Source organism: Capsicum annuum, chromosome 5 (genome assembly GCF_002878395.1).
Source record: "Capsicum annuum cultivar UCD-10X-F1 chromosome 5, UCD10Xv1.1, whole genome shotgun sequence".
NCBI classification, from domain to species: domain Eukaryota; kingdom Viridiplantae; phylum Streptophyta; class Magnoliopsida; order Solanales; family Solanaceae; genus Capsicum; species Capsicum annuum.
The window spans coordinates 210,755,672-210,780,723 of record NC_061115.1 but is presented as its reverse complement, the minus strand read 5'-3'; the positions used below and the strand labels follow the sequence as shown (position 1 = coordinate 210,780,723).

The 25,052-nt window shown below is 37.0% G+C and overlaps 3 protein-coding genes across 4 annotated transcripts; 1 reads left to right on the top strand and 2 right to left on the bottom strand.

Moving 5' to 3' along the window:
- Positions 1-1,644, top strand: LOC107871208 (60S ribosomal protein L29-2; the record flags this gene model as incomplete). The annotated part of the gene is given in 2 exon segments (XM_047412696.1): positions 1-81; positions 1,424-1,644. Coding segments are annotated over 2 exon segments (162 nt in total), but the record flags the coding sequence as incomplete, so codon positions are not given.
- Positions 1,645-2,685: 1,041 nt separating this feature from the next.
- On the bottom strand, positions 2,686-23,226 carry LOC107871206 (dihydrolipoyl dehydrogenase 2, chloroplastic). 2 transcript variants are annotated; one of them, XM_016718053.2, is made up of 15 exons: positions 22,761-23,226; positions 20,737-20,883; positions 19,940-20,074; positions 19,717-19,834; positions 19,435-19,559; positions 17,447-17,572; positions 17,288-17,368; positions 7,666-7,728; positions 7,511-7,585; positions 7,354-7,432; positions 7,143-7,243; positions 4,583-4,696; positions 4,114-4,227; positions 3,836-3,907; positions 2,686-3,004 (listed from the first exon to the last, which is right to left on the bottom strand). In XM_016718053.2, exons 1-15 carry the CDS (start codon positions 23,079-23,081, stop codon positions 2,984-2,986), a joined length of 1,692 nt encoding a protein of 563 aa, XP_016573539.2. In that variant the 5' UTR covers positions 23,082-23,226; the 3' UTR covers positions 2,686-2,983. The 2 variants fall into 2 exon arrangements, with proteins under 2 accessions (XP_016573539.2, XP_016573538.2); XM_016718052.2 differs by lacking the exon at positions 2,686-3,004 and adding an exon at positions 3,078-3,648.
- LOC107871205 (probable metal-nicotianamine transporter YSL7) lies at positions 7,670-17,368 on the bottom strand. Its single transcript, XM_016718050.2, has 2 exons — positions 17,288-17,368; positions 7,670-10,609 (listed from the first exon to the last, which is right to left on the bottom strand). Exon 2 carries the CDS (start codon positions 10,550-10,552, stop codon positions 8,573-8,575), a length of 1,980 nt encoding a protein of 659 aa, XP_016573536.1. The 5' UTR covers positions 10,553-10,609; positions 17,288-17,368; the 3' UTR covers positions 7,670-8,572.
- Positions 23,227-25,052: the final 1,826 nt, after the last annotated feature.

Genomic DNA, 25,052 nt, shown 5'->3' with positions numbered 1-25,052 from the left:
ACTGCACACAATCAGTCGTACAAGGCTCACAGGAATGGAATCAAGAAACCTAAGAGGCATCGTCACAGCTCCACCAAAGGGGTATGTCTCCTATTTGTTTGACCTTTAGCTATTGAGTGTTGATTGGTAAATTGAGAAGATGAGTTTATTATTGTTCTATTATTAATCACTTTGTTACTTTTTATTTGTCACATTTTTCTTTTCGATAATGAAATTGCACCAACTGTAAGATATTGTTTTATTGGATTAATACGAGAAAGATGGTAACTTATAGTATTAAAAACATAGTTTTTGAACATTTAAATTTAAATTCTGATTCAATATAGCTTTGGAAGTTGGTGAAATCGACTCCGCAAATTGAAGTGTGAGAACTAATATGGAATGGTGGAGTAACATTTAAGCTCCTGCTTGGCCATAGATTTTGAAGTTGAAACTTGGAAGTTTGATTTTTTGAAGATTTGTTTTTTGAAATTTGAAGTTATGTTTGGATATGCATTTTACCGGAAGGAAGTTGGAAAAAAATTGAAAATCTGATCAAATATCAGCGTCAAACAGATATTTGAAATTCTATTTGCTTATCTTGAATGTTTTTTGTTCATACGATTTGTTTGACAGCTTTAATTACTGCAAATGGATGGGTAAATTGAGAAAATGAGTTTATCCTTGGTAAAGTTTGTAATTTTGTAATAAAAACCCAAAAAATTGTCCGAGCCATTTTGGGTAACTTGAAAGCATTTGAAAATCTGATTAACTTCAGTGCCAAACAGATGTGTTTGCTTATCCTGAACATTTTGGCGGTCTATCCCTGTTTGTTGGACAGCTTTAGCTATTGGATATTAATGGGTAAATTGAGAAAATGAGTTATTAGTGTAATTAACATTTAGCTCCTGTTTGGCCATAGATTTTGAAGTTGAAACTGCATGAGCAGGTAGCTTAAATGGGGTTGAAATTATTTAAAATTGCAAATGGGTCAAGCCTTTGAGTTTTTGAATTTGTGCTTGGACAGGCATTTTACCTGGAAAACATTTGAACTTTTGTGAGGGGTGGTCCGAAAACCAAAAAACTAGTCTGACCTAGTTTTGGAAATTTGAAACTATTTGAAAATTGATCAAGTTTCATGTCCAAACATTTATTTCAAGATAAATTTTCAAGCTTAGATGCTGGAAAACTCTATCTAAGTTTTATACGTTGCTCTTCATAAAAAGAAAATTGTGAAAAATACATTTTAAAATGTTGAATCTACAAGTAACAATCAAAGCAAGTATTGTATTTAAACCAAGAACACAACACAATACAAAAGCTAACAACTATCCAGACAAGCTGTTAAGACTTTGAAGCATTTAGGGATTTCTGATGTATCGATATGCAAGTGCATCTTTTTTTTTTTTTTTTGTATTCTAAGTTATTGTTTGGGTGAATGCAGATGGATCCCAAGTTCCTGAGGAACCAGAGGTATGCTAGGAAGCACAACAAGAAGAATGGGGAATCTGCTGCGGAAGAATAGACTAATCTAAAAGTATTAGGGCATTCATGGCATTCTTGATTTCTGTTTTGCTGGCACTATTTTCCAAATTTGTGTTTTAATTTTGTTTGTTATGCGAATATAGTGGCTACATCAAGTATGGAAACCAATTTTGCTGTTTACTCAATTGTCTTTGCCTTCCATTTTGTTATTACTCACCATGTCCTATTTTCTACCATGTTCAGTCTTGTCATCTTTATATGGATGTGTTTTGTTTAGCTATATTACAGTGATGGAACAGTGTAATTGGCAAAACAGAGAAAGAAAACACTAGTTGCTCGCTCACTTATTGGAAGGTGGAGATGTATGTGAGTAGCTGAAGCTTTATGCATTGAATGAAGGTGGAGATGTATGTGAGTAGCTGAAGCTTTATGTATTGAGTGAAGGGAGACAAGTTGAATGACAGTTTGTTTGAGTCGTCTGTGTGAGAGTGCAGTGTGTGTGCTTGTGTGTTTGCCTGTGTAAAATCTGAAACACATTGAGGTTAATTGAACACCCGGAGTGATTAATCGTGTGGTGGATCTGTGTGATATAGTGCCATGTGTGTCGATTGAATTCCAGTCTGCGAGTGAAGGGATCAGGTGTGTGTACTTTTTTGTATGCCGGTTCCTAGATATTGACATGCAAATGGTACTTTGAGCTTAGGCAAAATGTGCATGTGGATCCTATGTTGTGCGAGATAATTTGTTTAAATGGTGTTAAATGTTAATGTGAGAGCATTAGTCACAACTTCAACGTTGGGACTTTCTGTTACCATCCTTCTCTGATAGCAACTTAATGTTTTTCAGCATCTTTTATTCAGTTGCTCTACTGTTTATCGTGGAACTGCAATCCCTAGTATGCTGAGATTGTTGCAATCTTTAAGTATTCTCTTGGCTTCTTTCGTATGCCTAATTGTGATTTTATAGATGACAATTTAGCAGCTTATTCTTTGCATATGATGATTGTTTGCTGGTCCAAACTTGCAGCACCTTGTATGTACTCTACACTTTCGAGATGTAGTCATACTGCATTGGCAATGTGGCTTAATCTGTGTGACAAGCAGCAGTTCATTTTCCGGTCCCTAGTCTTGTTAGCGTATGGTATCCCCTCCCAATTACCCGTGGAAATGTTGCCCTAACAATTTTTGCATAACAAGTTGATCAAATGAATCCTTTAGGAGATGGGGTATAATATGAGCCAATTTGAATTAAATTGATTGTTGTTCTTAAGGTTATGACAAAAGGAAGGAATGTAGATTTCACATTCTTATTTTCACAGTGATCTCAACCATGCTGGGGAAGAGATGATAGCCAGCATTGCGTCGAGGCTGCAGCAAGAAATCAACAAGAGCATGGCTTTTCAAACAAAGCAGCTTTTGTCTACGGTTGGTACATCTTTGAAAGGTCAGGGAGAATAAACAGACTCCTCGAGGCTACTCAAGCCACTTTAGTGCAAACCAGAATGGGATTTTTAAACTAGTCACCCCTCAAGTTTGATGACCTGTTCACGAAGTCAAGTGATAAGTTTTCCTTTCTCTAGCTTCCTTTAAAAACAAAGGGTAAAGAAATTAGAGTGAGGTAAGAAAATTTAATAAATAGAGGCAGAACCTTGTAAGCCTCCTCTATTGTGTAATTACAATGGAAAATGCATCTTCATAATACAGCAATGATGACAACAACAACATACCCAGTGTATTTCCCACAAAGTGGGAGTCTGGGGAGGATAATATGTACGCAATTCATACCACTACCTCAAATGAAGTAGCGAGGCTGTTTCGGATAGAGCCCCCCGACACATAAAAGCACACAACAAAATGGGATAACACACTGCTAGCTAATACAGGAAATAAGACAAGATGAACGGCTTCCTGGAGCACCACTTAAGTCTATTTCGCTTCACACTCTCACTCCGAGGCCTCAGTAAAATACCCTGGAATCAGTGGATCAATCTCTCATGGAACTTGATTTGTAACTTGATTGATATGCAGCAAGTCATCCAAATCTATCAGCGTCATGTCTCAGCTGTTTGTTGAAGATGAACTCTACCTAGACTGGTGATGCAGTAGTTCCCTCAGAGATTGTAGGCTTCAGAATTTAGACAGCAACTGGTTCACTAAGCAAGCGATGGTCATGACTTCCCTTTAGCTAGTCAGCCGGAAGGTTGTAAATTAGCAAATAATGATTAGTCTAATTTACTTCATCACATACTCTGTACTACAGTGTCACGCGTATATGGTAGGGTGGGTGGGGGTTGGGGGTCGGGGTGGTTGGAAGCAGAGCAAGCAAATGTCGATGTGCCAGGAACGAAAAGACCAGAATCTAAGACGCGTACCTTAGCTGATTTGAATAGTTCATCAAGGACTTCAGACAATGTTGGATGTGCATGCACTGCAAACTTTATATCCTGCCAGGTATCAGAACGAAACATAATCAACTTTCTGCTGTTTTTTCTTTCAACAGTATCCATTCCTCTCAGGAAAAGAGAAAAGTTCGACATGTTCTATGGAGAGACCGAAGGAGGTAAAAACTGAAGCGCGCCCAAGTTCCAACCCGAAGGAGGAGGAAGAAATTAGATAAACTTGAGATAAATAGCTTCGCGTAATGTATAACCTGAATGGACGTTCCCAATGCTATGGCGTTGGATGCTTCATGAATGAGATCAGCAGCATGCATACCAATGATATGAACTCCAAGAATCTCACCATTGTCTGGTCTGTATATCAACTGTTATCAAAGAAGCAGAAAACAAGTTAGGATATCTCGATCCAAAACACAATTTTGAATATGGCAGATTAGTGATGAAAGGGTCCATAAGTCAGATCGCATACGCGTTAAATATAAGAATACTACTCTAACCAAGTATCTAGCCGTATGAACTTGACATTTGATGAACACATGAATCTCAAGCATTTTAGCTAACTGATGCCGTGAAAACACTGTCCAAGAGCGTGCAACATTTTGCTAGTCATGTGATGTTAAAGGAAAGGAGCAACAGAAGTAGGCCATTGGAAGCTAGCAGATTATGTTACTAGATGAAAATGACAGCAAAAATGAGGTCAAAGGGAGAAGTAGGACTAACCTTTGCAAGTCCTTCCCCTTCATTTTCTGCCAGTGCCTTTGTATTTGCCTTAAAGCTCGTTTTCGCAATGCTTATCTCAAAACCTTCCTTTTCAGCTCTCTCGCGCGCTTGTGGCTGCAAAATGCAGAAGCCAGTTAAAGAAAAAACTAAGTAAAAGCAGTTTCTCCACCATAGTTCACCCCATCAACCATGGAAAGAATGATTTGTGAGCACATTACAACAAACAACAACAAACTCAGTGTATTCCCACATAATGGGGTCTGGGGAGGATAAGATATACGCAGTCCATACCACTACCTCCGATGAGGTAGAGAGAATGTTTCCGATAGACCCCCAGCTCACGACACGAGATACTAATTAAATCCGAAATAAAGCATGGGAAAAGATGAAATGACATAACTAATCCACCTACAAAGATTAATAAACAAAGAATAGTAAACAAATACGTAATAAGGCATGCAACAATGTAGCATAACAAGAAAAGTACACCCACCGAGGATTGCCCTACCCCAACGACCCAAACTATCACTAACCTTCTATCCTGATTCGTGTCCTCCAGATCTTCCTATCTAGGGTCATGTCCTCGGTGAGCTGCAACTGCTCTATGTCCTGCCTAATCACCTCTTTCCAGTATTTCTTCGGTCTACCCCTACCCCGCCTGAATCCATCCAATGCTAGCCGCTCACACCTACGAACCGGGGCAGCCGTGCCCCTCCTCATCACATGCCCGAACCATCTTCATTGAACTTTCCGAATCTTGTCCTCCACCGAAGCCACTCCAACTTTTTCCCAAATGGTCTCATTCCGAACTCTATCACCCCTAGTAAGCCCACACATTCAACGCAACATCCGCATTTCTGCCACCTTCAATTTTTGGATGTGCGAGTTTTTGACTGGCCAACACTCCGCTCCATACAACATGGCCGGACGAACTGCCACCCTGCAGAATTTGCCTTTAAGTTTGGGCGGCACCTTCCTATCCCACAACACCCCTGAGGCGAGCTTCCACTTCATCCATCTCGCCCCAATATGGTGGGAGACATCCTCGTCAATCTTACTATTTCCCTGAATCATGGACCCGAGATACTTGAAACTACCCCTCTTGCACACCGCCTGGAAATCCAACCTTACTACCACGTCGTCCTCCTGCCGCAAGTCATTAAACTTGCCTTCCAAGTACTCTGTCTTGGTCCTACTCAACCTGAACCCTTTAGACTCAAGGGTCTGTTGCCACAACTCTAGTTTATTATTCACACCCTCCCGCGTCTCATCAATCAAAACTACATCGTCTGCAAAAAGCATACACTAAGGCACCTCTTCTTGAATACGCTGCGTCAACACATCCAACACCAAAACAAACAAAAATGGGCTAAGAGTGATCCCTGATGCAGCCCTGTCAAGACAGGGAAATGCTCTAAATCTCCTCCCGCCGTCCTAACCTGTGTTTTAGCTCCATCATACATGTCCTTGATTGCTCTTATATACGCCACCGGGACCCCACTCACCTCTAAGCATCTCCAAAGAACCTCCCTAGGAACTTTGTCGTACGCCTTCTCCAAGTCGATAAACACCATGTGCAGGTCCTTTTTCCTTTCCCTATACTGTTCTACCAGTCTCCGCACCAAATGAATTGCTTCCGTCATCGAGCGTCCGGGCATAAATCCAAACTGGTTCTCCGAGATAGTCACCAACCTCCTTAACCTCAACTCAACCACTCACTCCCAAATCTTCATAGTGTGGCTTAATAACTTTATCCCCTATAGTTGTTGCAACTCTGAATGTCGCCTTTGTTCTTATATAACGGGATCATAGTACTCCATCTCCAAGCCTCGGGCATTTTTGCCGACTTGAAAATGCTGTTAAACAAAATAGTCAACCATCGCAAGCCGGTCTCGCCAGAAAACTTCCAAAAATCCACTGGAATCTCATCAGGCCCCGTCGCCCTACCCCTACGCATCCTGCGAACCGCCTCTACCTTAAAGCGCCTACAATACCTAAAATCACGACACTCCTCAGAGTGCTCCAGATCCCCTAATACAATAGCTTTATCCCATTCTTCATTCAATAACCTATCAAAGTACGACTGTCATCTCATCTTAATGAGCCCGTCCTCCTCCAGTTATTAACAAAATAGAAGCAAAATGATGAAGGGAAGTTTGCGAAGAAACTTGAACATAACGAGAGTATTATCAAGAGGGGGAGCGCTAAATCTAAGTGGTAAAGAGAATTAAATGTTGAAAGCGACGAGCTAACTAGCTAGCTCACGAGTATGTTTTGGCAGTAGGCTACAAGTTATGGCATTTACCTTTACCTGTCATGGCACAGTAACTATTAGTGCAGCATATATGCAGTATAAAACGCACTTTTCCCTAAAAATCAAGCTAAATTATATCTGCGTGAAAGGAAGAACTTGTAAATGATGCACAATACACACACATACATACAGAGGAGAACAATTGATTCCAATAAATTTAACAGTATTACAAGCATTTGATGTGAAATGAGTACTAGCAATAATGTCCCTCATTGCAAAGCAGTGCAGGAAAGTTCAGTTTTTCACCTCTGTCAACCCAACCATGCTGATTTCAGGATGAGTAAAACAAGCAGCCGGAACGCTCAAATGGTTAAGCACGTGGTCTCTTCCAGACACTTGTTCGACAACTATTTCATAACAAAATGTCGTAGTGAGTCATAACATGATATCGATTTTGAAGGAAATGTTTGACTTGTACAGATTACAGAAGATATTAGTAACCTATATCAATACACACCAGAGATTCCCTGAGCACTGGCTGCATGAGCAAGCATCATTTTACCATTTGCATCACCAATGCAATAAAGATGAGGGACCTAGTCGTAAAAAGCATTATAAGAATAACATCGACAGCCTTGTGAAAACATATCGACAATAGAGTAGTTTCAACTGACCAAATTTCCATCAGCATCAATAACTCGCATGCGCTCATCAACAGGAATGAAACCTCGTTGTGTCAACACGTTAATCTGCAAAAGTTGACCATTAGAATGCAGAAAATCCTGGTATAGATGTAGACTATTGTACATGTTTTTATGAGAAGATATACATTCTCCAGGCCTAGACCTTCTGTGAAGGGAGCTCTACCAGTTGCAATTAGAGCTGCATCAACCTATAAAAAGAAAACAGTGGTCACTCGAATTTTTTCCACAAACTGGCAAATTAATAAAAAGATCACAATTCTATTTTATCAAGTATAGTTGTAAAGAAATGGCTGTTGGACCTAACTCAACCTCAAAAGCTAGCTCATGAAGGGATGATCGCCCAGGTCCATATAAGGAGTCCAAATTTTCCTCTTCCGGAGTTGCCAATTGCCCACCTAAAACGTGTTGAGCGCTTTGCCTCACTTAATGTGGGCTTCAGTGTCGTTATCCAGGTTCTCCAAGGCATACTTTTCCTTCCCAATGAGCAGAGACATCAAAATAATTGATATTTTACTTTATCCTAATTTTTTTTTTTTCAAATTCTTTGTCCGTGTATTTGTAATGCATGCTTTACAATTAGTAGTCTTGGTCTAAACATATGTATTTGTATTTTTCTCCATTTGCACCTTTTTTCATTAACGACCATGCTTTATTTGCGCTTAAAGCGCCAATGGACCTCGGAGCATTTTTGCGCTTTTGGCTTTTGATAACACCGTGACCTCATCCCACATGCGGGACTTAACACCCCCGCTTCGTGCCCATGACTGGACGTGGACATCTGCTTCATGGACAATTTAATATGGGGCCTGTAGGCCTAATTTTTCTTAAAAAAACACACGCAAAATACATCTATAAATTCAATAACAACAAGTATACACAGAAGCACAACTTGTCTTAATGCTACTAAACAATAACACGCCTTAAAACACACCTTAAAAATAACACGTTACGCTAAAATAACCATATTTTGACTGTTAAAGACAATCAAAAGACGCTAAAACATGGGAGTAAGGGATAAAAGCGATTATGCGACTATGCTTTCATGCAAAACGGAGCTTTCACACCAGCTAGAGCAAGAACAGCTTCTGGAATTCCCCACAATGAGTTACCACATATTAGACCAGAAGCCAATGCAGATCCAAAATCTTTTGCTTTCTGCTTGTTATACGTTTGCCAACCGAATAGGATCAATGACCCTAGACACATGTCAATGGCAAAGTATCCTCCAAGGTAAAATGGTATGGCCATGCACATTGGACTTGGAATGAATCGATAAATTCTATACTTGGTCTCAAATTTCTTCAGCAGCTGAGTCAATAGGTTGATGACAACAGCAGCGAAAAAGAACCAAACAGAGAGCTTGAGGCAATTTTTGGGTAGATTTCCAAAACCTTCAACGCCAAGTAGGGCTATTCCACGATAAACGAGACCATATGGTGCAGGGTATGGACCTTCTGGATCACCTAACTTATAGGCACTGTTGAAAATCCAGAAGATTGGAGGAGTTATGATACAGCCCATGGCCGTTCCAATGAGTTGGCTAACGAACATGGAACGCGGGGATGCAAGGGTTAGGTAACCAGTCTTGAAATCTCCCATTAAGCCAGAAGCTGAGTCTACTATGCTCATCATCAAACCACATGAAGCAAGTCCAGCAATCACTCCACCATTCTCCAAACCAACCCAACTACTAAATGCAAGGATTGCAATTTTTCCGTAATTCGAGGCAAGGGACCAATCAGTAAGGCCAGATCCATAAGAATTACAGAAGGCTAAAATAGGAGCAATTAAATAGGCAACCAAAATGTGATACCATTTGAGTGAGTGGAAGATAAAGGGTACAGCAATCATAGATATGACTATAATAGCACAATATCCTCCAACAGCTGCCCAGTTGGGAATCCGATCTTTCAAGAAGTATTCGTTTCTTACCTTCTCCTCATCGCCTTCTTCTCCTCCTTCTTCACCTGAAGAATCTTTCTGACGACTCGTCTTCTTTCTGAAACTTAAGATTGTCACCACCAACATGTAGCCAAAATGGAAAAGACCATCACCAAGCATCGTGGCAATTGCGATAAATACCCTGTATCCTTGGATACCATGAAGGCTTGATCCTAAGTTGGCAGGGTACCAATCACCTTCCTTTGCTTCAATCATCGGCCACATGATAGCCCATGAGATTATAGCACCAATTAGCAATGATATGTTGACCATGTATGGGCAAAGCATACCAACTCCAATATATGTTGGTGAGAAATCAAAGTAGAACCTTTTCGCATACGCTTTGGAACCAAATGTAGGCAATTTATCAAATCCGCACTCTTCTTCACGCTTAACCAACCACTGAACAGCCCCGAATATAAAGCTACACCCAAACGATTTGAACAACCAACCAACTTGCTTCTTTGCAAGCTTCGCTCCTTTAGGTGTGTGGAAACAATTGATCAGATATGCCGTGGCAGTTCCACTCGGATATGTCAACTTGTACTTCAGTATCATCATCTTTCTCAGCGCGACAATCGAGAATAAACCGGCAAAGCTGACGACAAAAAGATAAGGAAGCATCCAACTAATAGCAAGCTTCTTAGTATTATTCGGCGTATTTCCTGCATCCGCCTGAGCTGCTACATATGGACTCATTCCCAACATGTAACTAGCCGTTCCGCTGCTAAAAGCAATGCCAGAAGAAGCAACGACACACGTCTGTATGACGGTATTCTCTTGCCTAGTAAAAGGCTGCTTCAACATGCCACACTTGTCGATAACAGCCGTCCATGATCTCACCCCCGCGAACCCCAACAGACCAGCAGCCACATTGAGAGAAGGGATAATACCAGTTGTCAGATTGAGTTTGCAAACAATGAAGTTGAACACAACGCTCAAGATCAATCCGGTCACCATCGCCCTCAACGTTATTTGTTTCTGCCACGGAGGCACATATTCGTCCTCAAACGCTTTCTCCGTTGAGTCCCCGCCTACCCGTTCTTGATCATCATCTCCGCTTCTCACCATTTTTTTTTTCTCAGCACAATGCACTAAAGCTTTTAGCACGATGTACTAAAGCTTTCGCTACGAACAGACAAATAGAATATGAAGCGTTTGTATGTTTGAACGTTTGGTGATGGAGTTGGTTGATATATATTAGTGTTATTGGGAAGATAGAATTCTAAAAGAACTAAAAATGGAATGTGAATAACAACCTGATTCAACTCTATCAATACCATTAATTACAAATACTATTATATCAATTTGACAAAAGTGGAGAAAGAATTAATGCCTATTTAATGTATTGTTTCATTCTTCGACTATATAGTATGTAAAGATCTTCTATTTCAACTACCTATTTATACCATATTAAAACCACTAATATCCTTATTAATGTTCATTGAATTTTTTGTCATTTATTAAGAGATTCTGCAATCGCCAAAATTGTCGTTTATTATTTTTCTCAAATAATTGTTATTTACTTCCTTCATCCCATTTTATCCGTCTCAAATTTTTTAATTTGATTTTCCATTTTACTTGTGCTATTTTACTTATCAAGGCAAGACAAATTTTTTCTTCCCATTATACCCTTATTGTAATTGATTACTCCTTATTATTAGTATTCTTGAAAAATATTGCAAATAGGAGTACCATTAAAAATATAAATGGTTCTTTGATATTAGTCATCTATCAATATTGGAACTAACAACAAGACACAATTAAGAGGACAAAATGGTAAAGTTATATTACCAATCATTATTTTCTTAATAACTGTGTCATCCCAATTTGGAACAGGTAAAATGGGACGGAGGGAGTATTATTATCCTAATAAGTTATAACCATTAAAATTTTTACTTGATTGAAAATGTAAGAATTCTTAATATTTATATAGTACTCAAAATTCACTAAAAATTTGTTTATTAAATATTTTTCTTATTTGAACTATATTAAAAGTCTTAATACATATAAACCTCTCTCCAGCGGCCCCTCGTTAGAACAATATTTCACTAAAATAGCCTTTTTTTTTCGAGACATTCATTATAGCAGTACACTTTTTTTTCGTAAAATTACCCGTAGTAATACTCAAATATTTTGTAAGAAGTATATTATGTGTAAAATAAAATATTAAAATATTTACGATAATCATCATTAGTGTCATGCACATAATAAGTTAATAACTTTCAAAAATAAATATCTAGAAGGGAAAAAACTTGTGTCCATAAGTTATGGTCATGATTTCACGAGGAAAGTTAAAGTTTAATTTATGTGATGGTGTTTGACTAAACACATAAATTAAGATAAAAAGAATTCTCGTAGCAAAATGAGGTTAACCTTTTTATCCTTTTAAAATAGAATAAATTACACAAAATCCAAACTTAAGAGACCATATTACCCGATACTTACTTTTTTAAATTTATATAAAATCCCGGATTTCAACTTTAATATTGATACATATATTGTAACTCACTTCACCGAGTTTCTCTCCTTCGTTATCCCGTGCAGCCATTCCCCCCCCCCCCCCTTCCAAACCAATTTTCTCCCCTAAAATCTCTCTCAATTACCAGCAATTGAGATAACTTCGTCTCCACTACTTCAACCGCTTAGAAAAGTAACATACTTCATTAAATTTCAAAAATTGTCAACTACTTCAAAGAGGTTAGTTGTATGTTATGTAGATTTTAACTTAATTTTTAACAAGAATAGTCAATATCCATGTATTGTTTAACTTCTTTTTGTGTTGATTTGTTTGATTTTCAATGGCTAACGAAGATTCACCCTCATACAATTTGGGAATTTCTCAAATCGAAACACAAAAAAGTGTTCGTGCTAGTAATCAAGTTGTGAGTTTTACTCCGGGTACATTTGATTACACGGAGGAGGAAAGTTTTAGTGAAAATAGATCAAATTACCGCAATAATCCGGAAAGATTGAAGAATTTAAGACAAGCTTTTGCTGCCAAAAATCAGGATTTCGACATGCAAATGGAAGATCAGGAGGAAATAGAGAATCCGTTGAATCAGGTATTGATATCACATGTGATTCATATAGGTGGTACCCATTTTTTTAAAAAATAAATCATTTGATACATATATAAATTTATTCATACATGTTTATACTTTAATGGTGATTCATATAAATGATACATATGTTATCATTATATAAGTATTATGGTGATTTATAAGATAGATATACTTTGTATGATTTTAATGGGTGATACATATTGTATTGTGGTGATTCATATGGTAGATACAATTATTATTTAAATTATTCGGTGATTCATATGCTATTAACAGGTGATACATTTTGTTCACACTGAATGTTTGATACATATTCTGTTATTTAATTGTTGATACATATTGTCCTACAGTGTAAGAGTGATTCAGATTATTGGTGATACGTATGTCCTAATAGTTTTTATACTCATTTTATTGTTGTTTTCATTTATAAATATGTGATAGATTTGACATATGAATCATCTTTTTATTTGTGTTATTATCAATATTTGTTGTTGGCAGAATTTCAATTTAGTTATGAAAAAACGACCTGCACACAACTTAAGGATTGACAGTGCATACAACATCAATGTAGTAGATAAGCTTAAAGAAGTTTTGAAGGAATTAGAATTTGCAGAAGCACGTGTTTTGGGTCATTTCTGGACCTCCTTAATTGTAACTTTCAACGATCGATAGCAAGGTGTTTGATACTTTCAAGGATCGATAGTAAGGTGTTTGATGACCTTAGAGGTCCAACACGCATATCAGGATCAACTAAGGGTATTGGTCAACAATACAATTCTTCGTTTTTCCATGTACGAGTTTGCTATCGTTACCGGATTGAAATGCATCGGGAACGAAGATGAGTTCAGCTATTCAGACCTTCCACCATGCAGACTACAAAATAAATTTCTATATTCGACAACACATGTGAAAAAAAGTGAGTTGATCAACCTTTTTTGAATAAAAAATGGAGAAAAATCTGGAAGATGCGGTAAAGATTGGTATTTTGTACTTTATACACACAGTTGTATTCTCCCAATTAGATAAAGCCAATATCCCTGCCCGAGACTTTCGCATGGTTGATGACGAAAGTTATAGTCGATTTCCATGGGGTAAACTGGCATTTGCAAAACTGATGGATTCATTTAGTCGGTCCATGAATGAGGTGCAACAGTATTATCGTTTGAATGACATGCCACACGCTCTTCAGATTTGGTGGTATGAATGTTGTTCCGAAGTTAATGAATCAATTACCGTTCGTGAGAATAATTTAATCCCAAGGATGGTCAACTGGAAAGTGGTTAAACCAAAGTCAAGATATGAGGATTTGATGGAGGACATGTTTAGTAAGATACTTTTTTTTCCAGCGATACTTTTTATGTCTATTGTAAATTTTTAAGGTACAGTTAATTTTTGATCTTTTGTGTTATTTTTGTTGCAGCTTGTATACAAAAATTTATCCCTGTCACCACAGGAATTGAACCAACTTGATTTGCCCAACCCTCTGACATTTGGTCTAACAGATCATGGTGCAAATGTAGCATAGGCTGTATCTGTACAACAAGAATCTGAAAGGACTTATCCGATTGAAATTCTACATGAATTTCAATTCCTGTAGAATTAGATGATTTTATCCGGATAAGTACTTTCAGATTCTTATTGTACAGATACAGTCGGTGCTACATTTGCACCATGATCTGTTGGACCAAATGTCAGAGGATTGGGCAAATCAAGTTGGTTCAATTCCTATGGTGACGGGGATAAATTCACGTATACAAGCTGCAAAAAAAACAACAACACAAAAGACCAAAAATTAATAGTACCTTAAAAATTAACAATAGACATACAAAAGTATCACTGAAAAAAATAGTACCTTACTAAACATGTCCTCCATCAAATCCTCATATCTTGGCTTTGGTTTAACCACTTTCCAGTTGATCATCCTTGGGATTAAATTATTCTCACGAACGACAATTGATTCATCAACTTCGGAACAACATTCATACCACCAAATCTGAAGAGCGTAAGGCATGCCATTCAAACGATAATACTGTTGCACCTCATTCATGGACCAACTAAATGAAACCATTAGTTTTGCAAATGTCAATTTACCCCATAGAAATCAACTATAACTTTCGTCATCAACTATGTGAAAGTCTCGGGCAAGGATATTGGCTTTATCTAATTGGGAGAACACAAATGTGTGTATAAAGTACAAAATACCAATCTTTACCGCATCTTCCAGATTTTTTCTCCATTTTTTATTCAAAAAAAGGTTGACCAACTCACATTTGCTGTCAAATACAGAAAATATTTTTTTTGTAGTCTACATGGTGGAAGGTCTACATAGTTGAACTCATCTTCGTTCCCGATGCATTTCAACCCGATAGTGATAGCAAATTCGTACATGGAAAAACGAAGAATTGTATTGTTGACAATACCTTAGTTGATCCTGATACTCTAAGGTCATCAAACACCTTGCTATCGATCCTTGAAAGTTATAATTAAGGAGGTCCAGAAATGACCCAAAACATGTGCTTCTGAAAATTTTAATTCCTTCATCCTTCAAAACTTCTTTAAGCCTATCTATTACATTGATGTTGTGTGCACTGTCAATCCTTAAGTTGTGTGCAGGTCGTTTTTTCACAACCAAATTGAAATTCTGCCAACCACAAATATTGACAATAGCGCAAATAAAAAGATGATCCATATGTCAAATCTATCATATATTTATAAATGAAAATAACAATAAAATGAGTATAAAAATTATTAGGACATATGTATCACTAATAATCTGAACCACAAAGAATCACTCTTACACTGTAGGACAATATGTCACCAATTAAATAACATAATATGTATCAAACTTTAGTGTGAATAAAATGTATCACCCATTAATAACATATGAATCACCCAATAGTTTAAATAATAACTGTATCTACCAAATGAATCACCATAATATAATATGTATTACCCATTAAAATCATACAAAGTGTATCTATCGTATGAATCACCATAATACTCATATAATGATAACATATATATCATTCATATGAATCACCATTAAAGTATAAACATGTATGAATAACTAAATAAATCTACACATGTATGAAACGATTTATTTCAAAAAAAATGGGTACCACCTATATGAATCACTTGCGTATCAATACTTGATTCAACGGATGCTCTATTTTCTCATGCTCTACCATTTGCATGTCGAATTCTTGATTTTGGGCAGCAAAAGTTTGTCTTAAATTCTTCAATTTTTTTGGGTCATTGCTGTATTTTGACCTATTTTCACTAAAACCTTTCTCCTGTAATTAAGCTTCAAACTTTTGGAATTTATGTTATTTGTCCTCTGATTTACTTATGTTGGGCCTTTATATTAAATTGTCCACGCACTAGATGTCTAGTCATGGACGTGAGGCCAAGTGTTAAAAGTCCCACATCTGTGGGATGAAGAAAAGTTGGACTCCCTTATATGGACTTGGAGTCTTGGACATTCCTCTCCTCGTAAGCCCGTTTTCGGAGTTGAGTTAGACCAAGATTCATTTCTATACAATAGTAGTCAGAAAATAATAGAAAACAGTCCAACTAAATAAATGCTTTTGAATTTAAGGATAGTCATTAACTGTAGGTCTGTCATGCAGAAGCTGACATGCAAGATGCCTATTCTAGCCAAGTAAGGGGCAATGAGTCAGATAAAATCCTAAGCTCAGATTAATTTCAAACTCAACTCAATGTTAAGCTAAGTTGTTCGGACTCTCCAAAGATGTAGCTGCACCCGTGTCAGATCCTTCAAAAATGCACTACTTTTGAAGGATCCAACACGTACCCAATGACATTTTTGAAGAGTCCGAGCAACACAGATAATAAGGTGTGATGATCTAAGAATGACATCAAAGTGAGCGGTTTGAGTCGCTGAGAATAGGGCGCTTGGATACATTTAAGCTCGGGGTTAGTCATTTTGTTCCCCTTAGGCCCTAGTAGTTGACATTTCAACTAATGATGAAAAAGGGCAGCCTGGTGCATGAAGCATTCTACATTCTCGCAAGGTACGTGGGAAAGGCCGCACCCAAAGGGGCTGTTGTAATGTAGGCAGCCTACCCTGACACAAGCATCAGTGGCTTACTCATTTCAAATGATGAAACTAGTCACATCACTCATTTCAACTGATGATACTAGTCACATTCATTAGCATAGGATCTCTGGTATATATATATCGACTTTTGCACTCCTCAGCTCTCTTATGGCTAATGATGCATAGTATCCGAAAGGCTTATTTTCTTCTGAAGTTTGAACATTGAAAGGATATCTCATAGTTCTCTGAGGTACCAATTTCTGAAACCATACATCAGGTACATGAATTGAAGACTATATGTTGGCATACATAGTACATATCTAAGCATACATTCAATAACAATTGAGGTACTCACTGATTAAGGTTCCAAAAAGCTATGTTGTTCGGAATCTTCAAAAATGTCATCGGGTGCATGTCGGATCCGTCAAAAGTAGTGCATTTTTGGAGGATACGACATGGGTGCGGCAACATTTTTGGAGAGTCCGAGCAACTTAGCCAAAAAGTAATACTTTTCTTTGTAAGGTACAGAGTGTAGTTAGGCGAAAAAATGTCATCGCATCACTCAACTTTTAGCAACGAACAATTATAAACCTATGGCAATGTCCTCCAGACAAAATTTTGTGAAATGCTTGTACACAAGTTTTAATAAAAACCATAAAGAAAAGCGCAATAATATTGTATTACCTCCAAAGTATCCTTTACTTCTTTTGTCTTGGCATCAGTTAGCTCAATAACAACTGGTCTCCCATCCTTTGCTGGGGTGATCTGTATAAATTATTAGGGAAGATAGTTTACATTTTGGAAAATTGTGGTGGAAGTTACATAAGACGGAGTGATCAATACCTTCGTTGCAAACACTCCAGTATGATAGTCAATTTTCCTTGGATTTACCAGAACCCTTTGAGCTAACTTACTAATCTCAGGATCAAATCCGGGCATAAGTTGATCTAGAGCTTCAATAAAGGTAACCTGTGAAAAAAACGACTCTTAGTTAGTTGACTTTTTAACGAGAAATTCAAAATCGTTGAGGTACTTTTAGAGGAAGATTAAGCTCTAAGAACATTTCAAACAAGCCAAATGCAAGGTTAAACAACTATTAGTGCTCAAATATTTTTCTGGATATAGTTTAATTTCAGAAAAAGTCACTTGTGTGAGTTTTGCCCATTTTGTCGGTCCCAAGTTCAGATAAAGAGGTTGTAGTAAGTTGACACAGCCAGCGTTAAACTAGTTAATTTACGATGAATCCTACCATACATATGAAACGGGTTCAAATGGAGCAAAATGGATAGTGAGGATTCATATAGATGACCTCAACTAGCTTGGGTTTGAGTCAAGGCTATTTCTCGTAGCAAGCAGAGATGAAGTACAGCTTCGAAAAAGGTCAAAAGCTAAGCTGTTCTGAACCTAGGATATACTAAGATTTATAATTGCTTTAGACGAATCTACTCAAGATAACAGCTTTGAAACGAAAGGCTAAATAGAGAGGCGAATTCACTGAATTTGTAAAAATTTGAAGCAAGAAGTTTACCTGTCAAATGATACACTATTGTCTACTAATGCGCACAAGCTTTTTCTAAAGTCCCTCCCCCTCCCAAAGATATATGTGAAAGTGCACACAACCAATTGTGTATCTAGTGGCACATTCATTTTTCAATCAGCCAATAGGCCAGATTTTATCTTGAGGTATGATCGGATCTTGGACGTAGTTTAAATCTTTCTGCCTAACTCGGAACGTTGACCAGTTTCTTTCTTCTGGAAAGGCTTATTGGGACACCTCTAGCTTAAGGATGTTTGTGTTTTACACTAAGTCACATCTATAAGATGTAAAAACTTAACTACCTTCTTTTTGGGGTAAACGTACCTATTCTTATAAAACATTAAAACAAAAGGGAGGAACAATACATCGAAAAAAGAAATGTTCTTGTTGGTGGAAGATAAATTAAAGACAAGACAGTTGTGTTTTAGTTCCTTCTCATTTAGGTATTCCTTTTTAGGCCACCTCTCAGTTTCTTGTTTGATGCTCTTCTCAAGTAGGTCCTTCCGTTAACCAAACCTTATCCTTGTCTATTGATAACTAAATTGATAAATATATATGGAACATTACCAATGTTAAGGAATCCTATAATAAATAAAGGTTGCAATTGGCAGAACTTTCAATATGCGAGTTCTTAAAATGGCAGTGTAGACAACAACAACAACAACATATCCAGAATAATCCCACAAAGTGGGCAGTGTAGACCAGTCAGAATTTTGAAATTTAATGTTTTGTGAAAAAGTTAAAAAGATGCAGCTATATGGAAACAAGAAAGACAACAGTCACCACAACATCCTTTGTGATACCAGGCAAATGATCACATCACGAAGGAAAGAAAAGACCGATATGTTAGAAATGGAACATTTTGGTTCAGGTTCCATGTCAAGTTTCGGTTTCAAAAGTTGATGCATATTAAGTGCATAAAAAATGGATTCTGGTTTTCACTATCGAAACAAAACGACTTGAAAAAATGGTCAAATCTTTTCAAAAAAGGCTGTCAAGTTTTAGCTAGAAGTTCGGTTTAGCCAATTTTGCTTAACATCAGCATTCAAAGACAACAACAACAGCAACATACCCAGTGTAACCCGCAAGTGTGGTCCGGGGAGGTTTGGACATATGCAGACCTTAGCACTACCTGTGTGGGGTAGAGAGGCTGTTTCTAATAGACCCTCGGCTCAAAAGATACAACATTCAAAGTCGAAAGAATTATAGAGAAGGAAAATAGATAACAGTATTACAGCACAGCAGTCTTAAAGAAATAAATTGCTGAGAAGAAATGAAAAAGAGGCGAAACTACCTCACTGCCAAGTGCGGTATACACATCACTGAATTCAAGTCCAATATAACCACTTCCTACTATAGCTATCCATTCTGGGACGAACTCCAGTTTGAGAGCATGGTCGCTAGTAATCACAGTTTTTCCTGAAAATGAATATGAATTGTATGACTAATGGTGAGGATTCACCTTCCAAAAGGTACTGCATCGTAAAGGAAAAAATCCTGCAATATCATCGACAGGCAATTTTCAAGGAATCTTAACAACAACGTGGCAAGCACGGAAAGAATAAAGAAAATGTACCATCAACTTCAATGCCTCTAGGAACAAAAGGGACAGAACCAGTAGCGATGATTATATCCCTTGTGGTAACTTCAATGTCAGGAAAACCAACTTTCCCGTACTTCACCCTTTGAGTTCCCTGAAATATTTATGTTCAAAGACTGAAACCATCAGCGTGTAGATTAAGATTGTAACCGGAATAAGTTCTTAATGGATATTTGTTTCAAAGTACATGCTGACTTACCATTATAGTACCTACTCCTGTCAAAATGTCCACACCAAGTGCCTTTAGTGAGTTTGTCAAGTTATTACGAATTTTTGAGGCAAGATTATTAGCATGATCAGCAACTGCTTGCCTGTCATAGCCAGCAGCTGAAACCTGTCATTAGACGAGGAAGAGATTGATCAATCGGCAGACAGTCATCAATCAACAGACTCGTCCACGTTTACGAGGAAGTCTAGAAGTGATGTGGATTATTCAAGAATCAAAGCTGATTTGCTTTATAAAAAAGGAAAGTAAGGTATTTAAGCAAACTGAAGAAGGTGGATTGGAAGTGTACGGCGAACAGACAATATATGTCAATTTCTGATTAGTTGTTTAAACGGCATACCAAGTTCTCCAGGACGATAACCAAATGACATATAGGATTTCATAGAACCATAAGTAACCGTGTATACTGCCCCCATTCCAATTTATTTGACGCGTTTTCTATTTTGTGACATATCAAAATGTTTGACATCATTCCACTAGTAATATAACTTCCTACAACTTTTAAGAAGTCATATCATTTATATATTCAAACTTAAAACTGGATATGATGTTTCTATCAGTCTATTCGGCCAGCATAATATTTTCTTCTGCTACCACTGATATAATAACTTGAACAATGTTTGTTTTCAAGCACCATAATATGAAATCCAACGGAAAGATAATATTTTTCGTCCAGAGTACTAATAGAAGCAAGTTCGAATATTTAACTGCTCGCTGCTGCAGACACATCCCTAGCATGCAGTGATATTTAGAATAACATATGGAATCACCTGTAAACCCAAAGCCTTCAAGTGGTGTTCATTCTTAAGTTCACGCATCCTACCGCTAACTGCAAGAAGTGCTTTAGAAGGAACGCAGCCTCTGTTTACACAAGTTCCACCGATTACATCTCCTTCAATGATAGCTGTTTTAAGACCCTGAAAGGATAGTATAAATTTTTAGTCATCACAGCTACATAAAACTAAACAAGTAACTGCGGATAGCCAACATGCTCAATGGTTATAATGCTATTAATGCAAGTGAAGTGACAAAGACATGAGGTTGAAATTAACTACTAAAATGAACTGTGGATTTGAGCTCGTAGAATTTTTCTCTTTCTTCAATCAGTTAGTTTTCTTCCTATTTCCTCCACACCGTCATGCAAATAAGTGAATAGTAAGTCAATGTTTCTAGGATTATATTGGTACAATCAATTTGAAAAGGCCTAAACACAGTCCCTTTAGCCTGTTAAAAACCATGGTTTGGTGAGAATATGGGACGAACTGTACTAGTCTAAAGAATCCCAACGCCAACAAGGATATTACTAAGAACTTTTACTTTACAGCAGATTGGTGATGCCCAAAGAATGAAGATCAACGTACGTGAAGAATAGACTAGAAAACGCAAAATGAGATGGAAAGAACTTGCACACTCAAGGTCTGAACGGAACGTGAGAGGCAGCCTATCAATTTAGTTTTACATGGCTCTTTCTATGCTGGGGTTTCGTTAATCACCCAGCACGCATGTGAGCACACGCTGGAGTTAGGTGGGGGATGAAAGAAGAGAGCCAAAGCACCCCAACTCCACCACTCCTCCAGTGGTTAAACAAGTTTGTTGGTCCTTCCGTTTTGCATGTTCGACAATGACCATTCCACAGGTTCACCTACTGAAACCTCATTACGACTTCTCCTTCCTATAAATGATAAGGTTCGGTGGACTATTCACCATGTTACAGGCAGCATTTCAAGTCGCCACGACCATGCCCTATTACTCTTCATTTCCATTCATGAATCCCCATTGCACCATGAAATTGTTCAAAATTCATACTTCTGCCTCAATTTTGACATTTCAAGTTAACTAACGTTCATAGTTAAATCAAACCAAATTAATCAATCTTTTGAGATTAAAAGATAGATATTCAAAAACTACACGAAGCAGAGTTACAATGTCCTAGTATCAAATAGCAAAAAGAAAAAAGTTGAGAAAAATCAATCAAAGTACCAAATATCTTAAGCCAGATGGATAAACAAGAAACAAGTTGTTTCTCTCAGTATTTAATTCATACTCCCTTCGTTTCAATTAGTTCGTCTTACTGTCCTTTTTAGTCCGTTTCAAAAAGAACGTCTTTCCTTTTTTTTGTACAACTCTTTAGTTCTAACTTTCTACGTGGCATGTTTACACCACAAGATTAAAGAACATTGTGGTACATTCTGCGTATCTTTAGTCTAAGACCACAAGATTCAAAAGTATTCTTTACTTTCACAGGAGTGTTTAGCCATGAAAATCTTCTACTTTTTTCCGGAGTCCAAAGCACGTTTGGCCATTCACGAATTTGAAAAACACCAAAAAGCTGTCTTCGCTTTTTTTACTCTAAATTACTCACAAAAATTCAAAATCAAACACCAATTCTCAAATACTCCTATTATTTTTTCACTTTGAAAACAAAAACTAATTTTTCAAATACTCACAATTTTCATGGCCAAATGCTCCCTCAGACACCGTGTCAAGTCAAACTTAGACTAAGAAATAGAAATAACATAAGATCAATTTACTCCTTATACCTCGATTTATATGACACCCTTTCTTTTCAGTCCGTCCCAAAGGAAAAAGTCACATTTCCTTATTTGGCAACTATATAATGACACCATCCCCATTTTACCCTATCGTGAAGGAAATTCAACTAAAACTAAGCACTGAAGTGACTTTAATAAACGCAATTTGGTAAATATAACTACGTCTTCCGTTATTTCTTAAACTCTCTATCCAATCAAACAACCTCACATAAATTGAGACCGAGGGGAGTAATAAGTCATACCTTCTCCACAGCATGCAATGCAGCACCATGACCACCAACACCAGCACCAATTATAACTAAATCATAATCAAACAACGTTGGAGCATTCCCATTTTCAGCTACCAAACCTGAAACAACATTATTCCTAACGAATTTTCTCACTCTGTGTTGCTCACATCGTTTAAACCGGGTAAACGAAAACCTTAAAACCTCATTCCTTAGTCCACATAATTGAGAATTCAAAGGTGCAAAAGACAGTTTGTCTAGACACTTTTTGTGTGACTTGTTAAGTAATGAACTATTTGGAGGAGGAACACATAGAGAAATGGAAGATGAATGCATTTTTCTATTTGAATTATAATATAATAACAGAATTGGAATTAATATATTTGAGAAACAAACACAAATGAATATGATCAAATGATATTTTATGTGTTAGTTTTTGAGTTGGAGCAACTAATGTAGTTGACATTAGGACAGTTAGACGACAGTACGTGAAAAAGATTGAGATAAGTCTATTGTGGATAACAATAGTGACGTGGCATGCAACCAAGGTTCACCTTGGAGTATTTTAATCATTTTTTTAAAGGGACAAAAATGTCATTTCTGCTTACATCTACTATGAGTTGCTCGTTTCAAAAAACAAAAAGACTGAATTCCTTCGCTTGACACAAAATTTAAGAAAATAAAGAATATTTTTGAATCTTTTGATCTTAAATTAAAGTTGTGTTAAATGTACCAAAATATCCTTTAATCTTGTGTTCTAAACATGTCATGTAGCAAGTTAAATTAAAATATTATTAAAAAAGAAAAGAGATCATTCTTTTTTAAACAGATTAAAAAGAAAAGTTGATCATTCTTATTATCAACTTTTTAAATATGTGGCCTTTTTATAAGGAAAAAGTAAGACAATTTTGTGAAGGAGAACCTTGGAGTAATACGATTTTGTGAAGGAGAGCTTTGGAGTAATAATTGTAATATTTGTTTGGCTTATAGGTTATGAGTTCAAGCCTTCAGGTCTGACCCTTAAGGGCGACCTTGATTATAACTCGAGGCTCGACCTTGACTTGATACTCAAGCTTGGATTCTCGCCCCAACACTTAGGACATGAGATTTAGGACTCGACTCTAACTCGAGACTTGACATCCGACATTGACTCGGGGCTTGAGACCATCCCCAACTCAAGAACCAACCCTCGACTTGAATCTGACCCAAGACTCGATCCTGACTGGGGACCTGAGACACAACGCTGATCTCAGACTTAAGGAGCCACCCTAACTCAAGATCCGATCTTTACCCAAGACACAATTCCTGAGACCCGACCTTAATCCGAGACTTATCTTGAGTCAAGACCTAGCCCCAACTCATAAAAAAAAGTAAAGTAAATCTCAATCAATAAATTTAAATTCATGCTAAATTAAAGATCAATGTAAAAATGAGTTATGTTGGATATGACTAAAATCAATATAGTATAAAATTATCTTAGTACTATCTAATTTGTAAAATTTTAAAACAAATTGAAGTAATCATTAATTTTTTTTTTTTCATATTTGACATCACCACAAAAAAAAGTATTGCGGTACATAAAAACTTTTGCTATGTACAATATTTCTAAAAATAATTTTTTTCTTGTATTTTTATCCGATGTTGTTTCCACGACTCACCCTAGATGGAAGTGTCCAAATAATCTACAAGGTTCGATTGTGACACTCTACTTTAGAGCACCGCAAAATGGACTACGCGAATGATTCACAGTGCCTGGACACCTTTTTCCCTTTTTTATTCCTTTCCATCAAGACCCCAACAGTTAAAAGTTTGCAGTCTCCCTTAGTAGTGCTTATATTTTATATTATACTCATCAAGAAATGTCAAATACCCAATGATAGCTTTGGAGTATTTGGTAAGTTGTTATCGCGCTTGATCAAGAGATCACAAGTTTAAATCGTAAAAATAGTTATACAGAATTGCAAAATAAGATTGTGTATAATGGACTCTTGTGGTTCAAGTTTTAATCACATCTCGCTCATAATGGAAGCTTTAATACACCAGTCAATACCTAATAACCTCCATTCTCTATTGTGCTCAATTTTATCTTACATTTTTTGTTGTTTGGACTACTTGAATTCGTAACCATCTGATAAGATAACAACAACTTTATCCGTTAGTCCGAGGCTTCCAATGCTCCCTTCATTATAGTGCTTATATTATATCAAGAAAAAGAAATGTCAATGCTGAAGAGAGCTTCGGAGCAATTGGTAAAGTTGTCACGTTATCAAGAAGTCACGAGTTTATGTCGTGAAAATAATTTTTTTG

Excerpts from the sequence above, each read along its gene's own strand:
- LOC107871205 (XM_016718050.2), bottom strand. The coding sequence starts at position 10,552 with ATGGTGAGAAGCGGAGATGATGATCAAGAACGGGTAGGCGGGGACTCA.
- LOC107871206 (XM_016718052.2), bottom strand. The coding sequence starts at position 23,081 with ATGCATTCATCTTCCATTTCTCTATGTGTTCCTCCTCCAAATAGTTCA. Across the intron at positions 7,586-7,665 it reads AAGGTCTAGGCCTGGAGAAT|ATTAACGTGTTGACACAACG; the intron begins GTATATCTTCTC and ends CAACTTTTGCAG. Across the intron at positions 3,649-3,835 it reads AACTATTCAAATCAGCTAAG|CTAAAGGGAAGTCATGACCA; the intron begins GTACGCGTCTTA and ends CCGGCTGACTAG.